The sequence below is a fragment of the Centropristis striata genome, chromosome 17, assembly GCF_030273125.1.
Source record: "Centropristis striata isolate RG_2023a ecotype Rhode Island chromosome 17, C.striata_1.0, whole genome shotgun sequence".
NCBI lineage: Eukaryota > Metazoa > Chordata > Actinopteri > Perciformes > Serranidae > Centropristis > Centropristis striata.
The window spans coordinates 32,974,846-32,988,117 of NC_081533.1; the positions used below are offsets into that span (position 1 = coordinate 32,974,846).

At 35.1% G+C, this 13,272-nt stretch overlaps 1 protein-coding gene across 1 annotated transcript; it reads left to right on the top strand.

Moving 5' to 3' along the window:
• The first annotated feature begins 5,104 nt into the window (after positions 1-5,104).
• Positions 5,105-10,658, top strand: LOC131989084 (phosphatidylcholine:ceramide cholinephosphotransferase 2-like). The gene is made up of 6 exons (XM_059354261.1): positions 5,105-5,913; positions 7,022-7,139; positions 7,667-7,724; positions 7,933-8,028; positions 8,189-8,355; positions 9,193-10,658. The coding sequence occupies exons 1-6, from the start codon at positions 5,378-5,380 to the stop codon at positions 9,364-9,366; spliced, it is 1,149 nt and encodes a 382-aa protein (XP_059210244.1). The 5' UTR covers positions 5,105-5,377; the 3' UTR covers positions 9,367-10,658.
• The last annotated feature ends 2,614 nt before the right edge of the window (positions 10,659-13,272 follow it).

Consider the following 13,272-nt stretch of genomic DNA (forward strand, 5'->3'; position numbering starts at 1 on the left):
TTTTATTTGTTTGTTTGTTTTTTAGATTTTACAAACCAAACAATTAACAGTTATTAGTTGCAGTTTGTACACATAAAATATTAAAATAAGTATGTTTCAAGTACTTTTATTTTGTGCTGAAACAGTCAATTATTAGAGTAAATCAGCAACTATATTGATTATTGATTCATCACGAGAAAAGTCCAAATATTTGCAAGTTCTGGCTTCTGAAAATATAAATTTGCAGAAAATTTGTAGTTTTTTTCTATTTCATATAATTTATAATAAAACATATTTTTGCTTTGGACTAAACAGACAGTTTGAAGACATTAATGTGTATTTTTCTATATTTATGACATTTAATAGACAAACTAAATCAAGTCAGGACAATTTTATTTATTATCCATTAATTGTTTTTATTATAAACGGGCCTGTCGAGGCTTAAAACAACGATAAAACACTAAATCTTGAGTAAATGTGGTGTTGAGCTGCAGCTCCGAGACAGAAAGTGAGTCTGAGTAATAATGGGCTGGCTGTCCGTCTTGTGTTGGTGAATCACGTTAATCAGTGGAAATGTAATTCACATGACATGACATAACGCTAACGAGGTTATAGCCTTAATGTCTCTCTGTCAACAGGATGTGACATGATGCAGCAGCAGGAGATGATCCTCTTTAAACGGCCACAGAAACCAGAATCAGAACCAGAATGACTTTAATAATAATAATAATAATAATACCAGGGGGAAATTTCTCTTGTTACAGAGAATCCAGTGGGAAAAGATTAAGAATTATTACATGCAATAAATAAAATAAAATAAAATAAGAATAAAGAACAAAAACTGGAATAATAATAAATAAATAAATACATTTGTAAAAAATAAATTATAAAGCAAGATTTTACAGCTAAATAAACTAATTAAAATAAAAAAACAGCTGCTGGAATAATAATAAATAAATGAATAAATAATTAAATAATCAGGGGGGAATTTCTCTTGTTACAGAGAATCCAGTGGGAAAATATTAAGAATTATTACTGCAATAAATAAAATAAAATAAGAATGAAGAACATAAACAGCTGCTGGAATAATAATAATAATAATAATAATAAATAAATAAATAGATAAATAAATAGATAAATAAATAAATAATTTTGTGAAAAATAAATTATAAAGCAAGATTTTACAGCTAATTTAACAAAAAAAATGTTTTAAAAAAGCATTTAGTTGTATATTTGCAGCTCATATGTGACTGTTGGACTTTTCTTCATTTTTGAGACATGATAAAATAAAATATTCCCAAAACATTACTTACTTTATTATGTACTTTAAAAAAAACTTTAATAATAATACCCCGGGGGAAATTTCTCTTGTTACAGAGAATCCAGTGGGAAAAGATTAAGAATTATTACATGCAATAAATAAAATAAAACAAGAATAAGAATAAAGAACAAAAACAGCTGCTGGAATAATAATAATAATAATAATAAATAAATAATTTTATTTTTTAGTTTGTAAAAAACTAAATTATAAAGCAAGATTTTACAAAAATAAACAAAATTTTACTAAATAAACAAAAAAAAATGTTTTAAAAAAGCATTTAGTTGCATATTTGCAGCTGATATGTGACTGTTGGACTTTTCTTTATTTTTGAGACGTGATAAAATAAAATATTCCCAAAACATAAAAGAAAGTAAACACTAAATTAAATTAAGATGTAGCAATTAGAGCCCGACTGATAAATAAATGAATAAATAAATAAATAAATAATAATTTTGTAAAAAATAAATTATAAAGCAAGATTTTACAGCTAAATAAACAAAAAAAATGTTTAAAAAAAGCATTTAGTTGCATATTTGCAGCTGATATGTGACTGTTGGACTTTTCTTTATTTTTGAGACATGATAAAATAAAATATTCCCAAAACATAAAAGAAAGTAAACACTAAATTAAATTAAGGTGTAGCAATTAGAGCCCGACAGACTTACTGTATGGTTTGATTTTTGAAATGATGTCAAATAACTATTTCATTTATTTATTAATTTAATTTAATTTATTATGTATTTAAATAGTCAGCACTATACTGATGTTCATTAAGCACATTTTTAAAATTATGTTTTATATATTATTTATTGACAAACACTGAACATAAATTATTTATTTATTTTGTTTATTCTTCATGAAAGCACAGTGATACTAAACATAAAGTGAGGTTAAATTAGCTTTTTATTTATTTTATTTTATTTTATTTTAATGTGTTAAAGTCTCAGCATACTGATACTAAACATCCAGTACTTATTTATCAATTTATTTATTTATTTTTATTTATTATTAATTTTCTTAGTTTTCATTGCTAGAATTGCTTGACATTGCTTTATAATAATGTTAAATATTTATTTTTAAGTTGTTTGTTGTAGAAAGCAGCTTCTGAGGACCTTTTCTAGCTCATATTGGTGCAAAAATTCACTATTTCTGTAAAATTTTCCCCTTCTATAAATTGGTAATAGTATCAAAAATCCACATGAACGGTCTGTAGTTAATAAAAGATTCAGAGAAAGATCTTTAACAGTAAAACACCTAGTAAAGCACTTTCAAGGAAAAATTAAATTATAAAACACTTTAGTTTAATGGTTTAATCTCTCTTCAGTCCTGTCTGACGAGTTTGAAGCTGCAGGTTGTTTCTCTGCTGAACAGAAAGTGTTTTTAAATCTCGTGTCTGTGTCTGTGTGTGTGTGTGTGTGTGTGTCTTTGTGTCTGTGTGAGCAAGTGTGTGTGTGTGTGTTAGCACACGTTCACCGGTGTGTGAACTGTTGTCGAGAGGCAGTGGGAGAGGACGAGGTATTTCACAGGACTCAGAGACCTGACTCACACTTTACACAATCTGACCCAGTCCCTTTATATCCACCTGAGACTGAGACTGAGACTGGATCAGGTCCTGATAAAGAGTCTCAGTGCTGCCTGACCTCATGTCCGTCCTTAAAAACACAAATATATATAAAGTTTTATTAGTGAGGTCATCAAACAGGCTCAGGACAGGAGGAAAAAGTTGTTGTTACTTTGTGTGTGTGTCTGTGTGTCTGTGTCTGTGTGAGCAAGTGTGTTTGTCTGTGTCTGTGTGAGCAAGTGTCTGTGTGTGTGTGTGTGTGTGTGTGTGTCTGTCTGTGTGTCTGTCTGTGTGAGCAAGTGTGTGTGTGTGTGTCTGTGTCTGTATCTGTGTGTCTGTGTCTGTGTGTGTGTGTATCTGTGTGTCTGTGTCTGTGTGTGTCTGTGTCTGTATCTGTTTGTCTGTGTCTGTGTCTGTGTGAGCAAGTGTCTGTGTGTGTGTGTGTCTGTGTGTCTGTATCTGTGTGAGCAAGTGTGTGTGTGTGTCTGTGTCTGTATCTGTGTGTCTGTGTCTGTGTGTGTGTGTATCTGTGTCTGTGTCTGTGTGTGTCTGTGTCTGTATCTGTGTGTCTGTGTCTGTGTGAGCAAGTGTGTGTGTGTGTGTCTGTGTCTGTATCTGTGTGTCTGTGTCTGTGTGTGTGTGTGTATCTGTGTGTCTGTGTCTGTGTCTGTGTGTGTCTGTGTCTGTATCTGTGTGTCTGTGTCTGTGTCTGTGTGAGTGTGTCTGTGTCTGTGTCTGTATCTGTGTGTCTGTGTCTGTGTGTGTGTGTGTGTATCTGTGTGTCTGTGTCTGTGTCTGTGTGTGTCTGTGTCTGTATCTGTGTGTCTGTGTCTGTGTGAGCAAGTGTGTGTGTCTGTGTCTGTGTGTGTGTGTGTCAGTGTGAGAGAGCGAAAGCGTGTCTGTGTGTGTGTGTGTGTGTCTGTGTGAGATTTTTTTTATTTTTTTATTTTAAAATTGTAAAAAATTTTATTTTACACTTTAACTGTATTTTTTTTAGTTTTATAAACTTATAAATGGGTCAATTGAACCTGCAACATGCCAGGAGGGTTAAGATGGTTTAATAAGGAGCTCTGTGTGTTTGATAATGACGTTGATGTCGTCTGACTCGTTTTCTACCACAAGTCATGTGTGTGTCACTAATAGGGTGTGTGTGTGTGTGTGTGTGTGTGTGTGTGTGTGTGTGTGTGTGTGTGTGTGTGTGTGTGTGTGTGTGTGTGTGTGTGTGTGTGTGTGTGTGTGTGGGTGTGTCTGTTTTACAGGGAGTGGCTCCCTCAGGTTACTAACAGTCAAACAGTCAAGTTTCACTCCCACGGTAGCCTGGTTCCTGCTTTATCTGTGTGTGTGTGTGTGTGTGTGTGTGTGTGTGTGTGTGTGTGTGAGTGTGAGAACCAGGTCAGTAGCCTGAACTTGATTAGCTTCAGAGAGGAGTTCAGTAGTCGAGGGCAGGTGTTCAGTTCAGGACTTTATTGAGAATTTCTTTGATTTTACTGATTTTCACTACAGGTCAAAAGTTTTAGAACACCCCAATTTTTCCAGTTTTTTATTGAAATTCAAGCAGTTCAAGTCAAATGAACAGCTTGAAAGGGTCCAAAGGTAAGTGGTGAACTGCCAGAGGTAAATAAAAAAAGGTAAGCTGAACCAAAACTGAAAAATAATGTACATTTCAGAATTATACAAGTAGGCCTTTTTCAGGGAACAAGAAATGGGTTAACAACTTAACTCTATGGAGTCTCGGGCTATTTTGTCCATTTTTGAATTCTTTTCATGTCTTTGGAAGTCATTTTGTGTCTTTTTTTGGTCATTTTGTGTCTTTTTTTAGTCATTTTGTGTCTTTTGGTGTCTTTTTTGTCATTTTGTGTCTTTTTTTTAGTCATTTTGTGTATTTTTTTGGTCATTTTGTGTCTTTTTTGTCATTTTGTGTCTTTCAGTGTCTTTTTTGTCATGTTGTGTCTTTTTTTGTCATTTTGTGTCTTATTTTAGTCATTTTGTGTCTTTTGGTGTCTTTTTTTGGTCATTTTGTGTCTTTTTGGTCATTTTGTGTCTTTTTTTGGTCATTTTGTGTCTTTTTTTGGTCATATTGTGTCTTTTTTTGGTCATTTTTGCCTTTTTTGGTCATTTTCTGTCTTTTTTTAGTTATTTTGTGTCTTTTTTGGTCATTTTGTTTATTTTTTTGGTGATCTGAACTGTGACATTGTGTTGCGGACAACATGCCTGTTAAATTGCGGGTCGCGACTCAAAAAGGTTGAGAACTACTGCTTTAGGGAGTAAACATGTTTTTGTTTTTCCAGGTTTGTGCTGAATCATCGTGATCGACCAACCAGCCGCCTCCAGTTTATCTGAAGATACTGATGAGATTATTGATCCGCCAATCAATCAATCAATCAATGACCCTGGACTCCTGGTCTCTTTCTGCTGCAGTGCTGATTCTGGATTACTGATTTTATCGGAATATTTCTGAGCTTTTTGTCGCAGATTTTTGTAAACTTTCTTCTTCCTGGTCAAAGAACTCTTGAAGCATGGCAGCGTCAGAACTGATCCAGGACAGCGACGATGTCCGTCCTCATGTGGAAGCTAACGTGACCACGACGAATCCCCCAACGCCGCCAAGGGTCGCCAATGGGAACCCAACCCGCCACGCCTCCCCGCCGCCGCCACCCTCCACGGACGCCCACGACGGCAAGACCCCTCAGGAGGGGCGTAAGCTGAGCAGCCTGCTGAAGCAGAACCACCTGATCCAGTCTCTGAGCAGCGGGCTGAGGCGCCACTGCGACTACGTCAAGATCACGGTGCCGGAGGAGCGCGCCAACCGCCTCCCCAAGGAGTGGTGGAAGACGGGCGTGGCCTTCCTCTACGCCGTCTTCGTGCTGGTCTTCACCACCGTCATCATCACCGTGGTCCACGAGCGCGTGCCGGACAAGTCGGTGAGCCCGCCGCTGCCCGACAAGTTCTTCGACTACGTGGACCGCGTGCCCTGGGCCTTCACCGTCACCGAGGTCAACGGGCTGATCCTGGTCGGGCTCTGGTTCGTCCAGTGGATCTTCCTCAAACACAAGTAGGACTGGTGGCATTAACTGGATACACTCAAAAAAATGTTTTGTTGAATGAACATCATTTTATTATGACAAGTGGCTGCATGAAATAATTTTATCTGAATCTAGATATCTTTATTGTGTTGACTGGACTTAGACATTTTAACCCATTGAAATGTTTATTCTTCATGAAAGCACAGTGATACTAAACATACAGTGAGGTTAATTTAGCTTTGTATTCATTTTATTTTATTTTATTGTAATGTGTTAAAGTCTCAGCATACTGATACCAAACACCCAGTACTTATTTATCAATTTTTGTATTTATTTTTATTTATTATAAATTTTTCTTAGTTTTCATTTCTAGAATGGAGAATAGAATTCTTGACATTGCTTTATCGTAATGTTAAATATTTTTTAAAGTTGTTTGTTGTAGAAAGCAGCTTCTGAGGACCTTTTCTTGCTCGTATTGGTGCAAAAATTAACTATATCGGTAAAATTTTCCCCTCTATAATCACTGAAGCCTGGAAAGCGGATACGTCATTTTGTAGTATTTGTATAAGCTCTCAAATACTTTTTGAATTTCATTTCTATCTGCTACAGAGGCTGAAAAATCTATTATTTAGTAGAAGCGTTGACACTTATGTTGAATTTACAGAAAAACTTCAGGTTTTAGGGGCTGATTTTAAAATCGCCCAGAGGTTTTACAGGCGTTTTAGGCCTCAATGAGTTAAGTAAATTTAAAAAAATGATATTATGTAATTCTTTCTCATAGGGTCGTCACGATACTAAAATTCTCACCTCGATACCGATACTCAGGAAAATATTCGATACTCGATACCATTTTTGATACCAGAAAAAAATAAACAAAGACCCCAAAATTTAACAGAAATATTTTTATTAACAAGAAAAGTATTAGCTATATTTGTTGTTATCATAATATTTGTCCAAACAAATGTACAATTAGTTGTAACAGGCATTAAAATGAACAAGAAACTGAAGAAAACAAGGGTGGACTAATCATTTTTTCTCACTTTACAGTAGTTTGACAAACCAGCAGCGTGGAGGGAAACCAGAGAAATGTTTCTTTTTGTGTTTTATATTTAATGAGATGCTTCTCTGTCCCTGCAGAGCGATCATCGGTCGCCGCTGTTTCTTCCTGATCGGGACGCTCTACATGTACCGCGCCGTCACCATGTACATCACCACGCTGCCCGTGCCCGGGAAACACATGGTCTGCGCTCCCAAGGTACGCTCGCCACGCATCATCTCTCACGCCTCTGCTTCTGCTTATTAATAATAGAGAAGTTATGTCTTTATTATTTGGAAATGTGACAAATAAGTTGTGAGCCGCGCTCAAATTGCACGACTTAAAACTTTCAAATTGTCAATCTATTCTGTTATTATACTACTACTTTGTTATTATGAATTATTCATTTTAAATGTATTATCTGTAGTATTTATTTGACCAATTTATTAATTGTTAATTTCTAAGTGTGTTATTATTATTATTTATTTTATCATGTATTTTTTAACTGTATTTTTATGTATTTATTTTTTAACTGTATTATTATTATTATTATTATTTTTATTATATTTATGTTGGTTTGTTATTTATACCACAAATGTAACTTTACACTTTCAGATTACGTGCAATACATACGCCAAAATTCTCACATATAATATTGTTTATACAATATAAACACAATAAACTCTCATTTACTGCAGGTTTACATGTCTTCATGACTAAATGTTTGTTTCTTCGTCTCCGTGCAGCTTTACAACGACTCGACTGGGAAAATCTGGAGGATTTTGAGGCTGATCTCAGGAGGAGGTAACATACAAACTTATAGCACTAAAACAGAAAGATTTAATCTTTTTTTACAGCTTATTGCTCATCCTGAGAACTTTAAACCTGTTTTGTAGAACTTTACTGTTCCTGTAGTTGCTGCTCCCGGCCTGCAGGGGGCACTGTGGTCAAAGTGGTTTTCCAGCTTTAATTAATTCAGTTTATTTGTTTGTTTGTTTGTTTGTTTGTTCAGGTCTGTCTCTGACCGGCTCTCACCTGATGTGTGGAGACTTCCTGTACAGCGGTCACACCGTCATGCTGACGCTGTCCTACCTCTTCATCAAAGAGTGTGAGGACACACACCTCTCTGTTAGATTATTGCTGGAATTAAAGGAGTTTATTTTTATGCCAAAAATCTAAATCGTGTGTGTGTGTGTGTGTGTGTGTGTGTGTGTGTGTGTGTGTGTGTGTGTGTGTGTGTGTGTGTGTGTGTGTGTGTGTGTGTGCAGACTCCCCCCGCTGGATGCGCTGGTACGTGTGGATCTGTTGGCTGCTCAGCGCCTCTGGAGTCGTCTGCATCCTCGTCGCTCACGAGCATTACAGCATCGACGTGGTGGTGGGGTACTTCGCCACCACCAGGACCTTCTGGTGGTACCACACCATGGCCAACACACATGTAAGGACACACACACACACACACATGCCACAAAAGTTGGGACATGAATAAAAACAGACTGCAAATTTAGAAGAATAACACAAAAGAGTGTTTATTTTTACAAAAAAACTAAAATTAAATAAAAATAATTTAAATTTAACAATTTTGTGTTAATTTTGTGTTCAAGTGTATTATTATTGTTATTATTTAATTAATTTTACTTATATATTTTATTATTAATTATTAATTTTTAATGTATTATTATTAGTATTTATTTTACTAATTTATTTATTTAATTATGTATTATCAATTTTTAAGTGTTATTTATTTTTGTATTATTTTTTCATTTATTTTTCTTATTTATTTATTTCATTATGTATTTTTTTACTGTATCACTATTATTTATTTTGTATTATTTATTTATTTTACTCATTTATTTATTTTATTATGTATTATTTTTAAGTGTATTATTATTATTATGTATTTTTATTGTAGTATTATTATTATTATTTATTTTTGTATTATCTTGTATTTATTTATTTTATTTATTTTGTTAGGTTTATTATTATCATTATCATTATTATTATTATTATTATTATTATTATTATTATTATTATTATTATATTATATTTTTATGTTGGTTTCTTGTTTTAACCATACATATAAATGTGACTGTTTAAATGCTAAAACTGCATTAAAAAAAAAGAAAAGTAAAAAAGTCCCATTTGAGGAGCTGGAACATGAACATTTTGCATCTTTGTTGAGAAACTATGAACAATTCTCACAATAATTGCAGATCAATTAGTCTGTTTTTTGACTCATGCATTCATCATAATTGTGTACGTTCTCTATGTCCAGACGCTGCGCCAGGCTCCCAACAACTACCTGTCGAGGACGTGGTGGAACCCCGTCTTTAACTTCCTGGAGAAGAACGTGCAGACGACGGTTCCCATCGTGTTCTCGTGGCCCGTGGCGCTGCCCTCCTCCTGCAGGCAGCGCTACAGGATGGTGGAGGGCGGCAGGGACGAGTGACCCGGGACTCCTGCAGCAGGACCGAGAACCTTATTTATGAGGACCAGCATCTCCAGCTGAGAGCAGGAAGAGACGTTTACATGATCAGCTGGTGATTGTTTATCACTTAAACCCCCCCAAAACGGTTAAAAAGCAGTTAATCCTGCTGAATCAGCAGAGAGAGAGACAATTTTTCAGCGTTTGTGCCAAAAATTGAGGACAAAAGTTTGCAGCTTGTGGCCGTGTTTCAGTGAAAACATTGTTTACTTGATTTGAGTTCAGATTAGCAATTATTACAAACATCTCAAGCTAGTTTAAAGTTTAAAGAGTGCCAGTAAATGCAAACTACCATCCTGCAAACCGTGCGGGATCTGCTGCAGCTGCAGGACTGGACTTCAGATGTAGATTTTGAGGGTTTTTTTTGGTTTTGCAGCTCAAACAGCAACAGATCGACCAGCTGCAGAGGTGAAAAGCAGCAATACCGGGCCTTGTGCATGAAGGGTTTCTTATTTTTCTCTTATTTATACACAGCAATAAGAGGAATATAAGAAAATCCTACGTGGGAGTCATGAAACATGTCATGCCATGTCTTTTTTGACAATTTTACTTTTATAATTAACATATAAGAAATAAACACAGCTATATTAACATAGATGATGATGCATCATAGCACAAAAATGTAGTTAAAATGAGTACAGATATTATTATAATCACTCAATAAATGGTTTAAAAAGTGCAAAAACATCCAAACAGAAACTCTGTTCTCACCGAAAATTTAGATTTATCCGGTTCTTTAATTGAATATGCCTGCCAGAAAATGTGTAATTAGCCCCGATCACTGAAATTAAAAAGTTAGATTTATTTTGAAAGGCAATAATGCAAATTTATGTAGAGTCGTGGCCAGCCGGAGTGTGAGCTTGCAGGCATATAGAGGCCGGATTTAATCATCTTTAATTAGTGTCTCAATAATTACATTATCTTCTGCTGTTTTGAGCTTTTACATCATCATTATTACCTTTTAACAGCACAAAAAGTGAGTCAGCGTTTGTGGGAATTGGCAAATTTTCATTCAAATTAAGAAGTACAAAAGTCTTAATAGTCAGGCGGCTTAGCTAAATAAAGGGGACACGCTGGACAAAAGCACCAAATTTTTTCCACATGCTCTCTATCACCATAGGTTTCAATTTTTGGTAGGAGCCACTTCATCAAGATGGCCGATCCGAGATGGCACCCATATAAAGTCTATGAGAACCAATACATCTTCCAAGCCACTCAGAAGGTCAATCTTGGTGTCAAAATCTACATTTTCTGGGTCAAGGAATCATTTAAAGCTATTGAGAATATCACTAGATGATTATTTTCACTCAGACTGGTAGGCAACTCACTTCAAGTGCTGCAGCAGAGAATCCTGAGCTGAAAATGTTTGGAATCTAATAATTATGTAAATACATGGCCAAAATGAACATATCTATTTGATCATCTAGTGATATTCTCAGTAGCTTTAAATTATTCTTTGACCCAGAAAATGTAGATTTTGACACTAAGATTGACCTTCTAAGTGGCTTAGAAGATATACTGGTTCTCATTGATTTTATATGGCTGCCATCTCCGATCTGCAATTTTGATGAATTGGCTCCTACCAAAAATTGAAACCTATAGTGATAGCGAGCATGTGGAAAAAATTTGGTGCTTTTGTCCGACGTGTCCCCTTTCTTCCCAAATCTGGTCCTAAGCCGCCGGACTATAATGCTACATTGTTTGTACAGTTGTAGATCACATTTTTGCGTAAGGGCGATTCATGCACGAGGCTCGGAGCTCGCTGAGGGAAATGTTTATGTTCAAGAGTGAGAACATGATTCCAGTGTTACTGATTATAAACATGGCTGCGTTACTGTTGGATCAGCAGGATTAAATCATCATGGAACACCAGATTATCTTCCAGGAGAGAGCGTCCAGTTTTTAGCAAACATGAAGAAAACTAAAGGACAATATGACAAAACTCTGGTTTACTGCAGGATTAGCTGTGATGCTCAACATGCTACGATTTAAAGGTTTGTTTTTTTGATTCAGGTGCATTAACAGAACCTGGCATTCGGCTCCAAAACATTTTCATGTAACAAAAACAGCCATTTTTGCTAAAAGATATAGATATATATATGTTTTTCTGGTTCACAAACTACATAAAAACTGCTGATTACATCACCAGTGCAGCTAAACGACTGTTTTGAGAATAATGAAGTTAAACCAAAAAAATATAGGTGTTTAGCATCCATTAAATGTAAATAAACCGTCTTGTGCCACAAAAAAATGAGGCAAAATGTTCAAATATTGAGATTTTTTCTGACTGTGTGGTTCATAAACTAATCAGAGATTCAGGAAAGATAAGTTGCTAGCAACTTAGCATTCTCAGCGCTAACTTCAGTTGGTTTTTTCACCAGTTTGAGAGTGAATGGTGAATTGTTTGAAGTTAGCCACATGCTAACTACTAAGAAAAAGTTTAAAATGTTTAAATATTGAGATTTTTTTTGACTGTTTGGTTCGTAAACTAATCAGAGATTCAGGGAAGCGAAATTGCTAGCAACTTAGCATTGTCATTGCTAACTTCAGTTGGTTTTCATCCATTTGAGAGTGAATGGGAAATTGTCTGAAGTTAGCCACATGCTAACTACTTAGAAAAAAAAAAGTTTAAAATGTTAAAATGTGAGTTTTTTTCTGACTTTTGGTTCGTAAACTAATCAGAGATTCAGGAAAGATAAGTTGCTAGCAACTTAGCATTCTCAGCGCTAACTTCAGTTGGTTTTCACCAGTTTGAGACTGAATGGTGAATTGTTTGAAGTTAGCCACATGCTAACTACTAAGAAAAAGTTTAAAATGTTTAAATATTGAGATTTGAGACTGTTTGGTTCGTAAACTAATCAGAGATTCAGGGAAGCGAAATTGCTAGCAACTTAGCATTCTCATTGCTAACTTCAGTTGGTTTTCATCTATTTGAGAGTGAATGGGAAATTGTCTGACGTTAGCCACATGCTAACTACTTAGAAAAAAGTTTAAAATGTTAAAATTTGAGTTTTTTTCTGACTTTTGGTTCAAAAACTAGTTGGAGATTCAGGAAAGCTAAATTGCTAGCGACTTAGCATTGTCAGGGCTAACTCCAGTTTTCACCACTATGAGAGTGATTGTTTGCAGTTAGCAGCACTCTAACGACTAAAAAAATGTTTTTGCATTCAATGTTACCTTGTGGGGCGATTATTCAGTCTGATGCTGTGATTTGTAAGGTGCTCGTTAGCTTCTGGGAGCTATACTGCTAGCGACGTAACATTCCAATGCTAACTTGAGACTTCACAAGTTTATTTAACATTGTAAATGTCTTTCTGTAATTACTGTTTAAGTTATATTTACATGTGTAAAATGTGTAAAGTATTGAGACGCTGAGCTCACAGCGGTCTGTTTTTTTTTTTTTTTTACTGTTTTTTTATTTTATTTTATTTTACGCTGGTCTTTATTATGAATGACGCAGTGAAACGTCGGGTGAATGAAGACTGTCGGTCCTTAAAAGTTACTGTTATCAAAGTGTTACCTGATGTTACTCAGAGTTAAATATTGTCAGCTGACTCGAACAAAATGTCACCATCAGCTGGTTGCTTTGATAATAAAAGATTTATTTTCAGCCAAGAGATGCTGTTGTTGATTGATGTTGTGTTGTAGACGAGTATCATACCTGTCACTAGAATAAACAGCCTCAAAAACATCAATATACAGTCATGGAAAAAAATATTAGACCCTTATTTTCTCTAATTTCTTGTTCATTTTAATGCCTGGTACCACTAAATGTATTTAAGAGCTGATATCTAGCCATTTTTAATGGTTTTCTTGATAATAACCAAAATTATTAGACCCTTTCCCTGACCCTTTCCATTTCCAGCATTT

Bases quoted from the DNA above. Each gene is read 5' to 3' on its own strand.
- LOC131989084 (XM_059354261.1), top strand. From the start codon at position 5,378: ATGGCAGCGTCAGAACTGATCCAGGACAGCGACGATGTCCGTCCTCAT. The intron at 7,725-7,932 runs GTAACATACAAA...TTGTTTGTTCAG, and splicing joins GAGGCTGATCTCAGGAGGAG to GTCTGTCTCTGACCGGCTCT. The intron at 8,029-8,188 runs GTGAGGACACAC...GTGTGTGTGCAG, and splicing joins CTACCTCTTCATCAAAGAGT to ACTCCCCCCGCTGGATGCGC.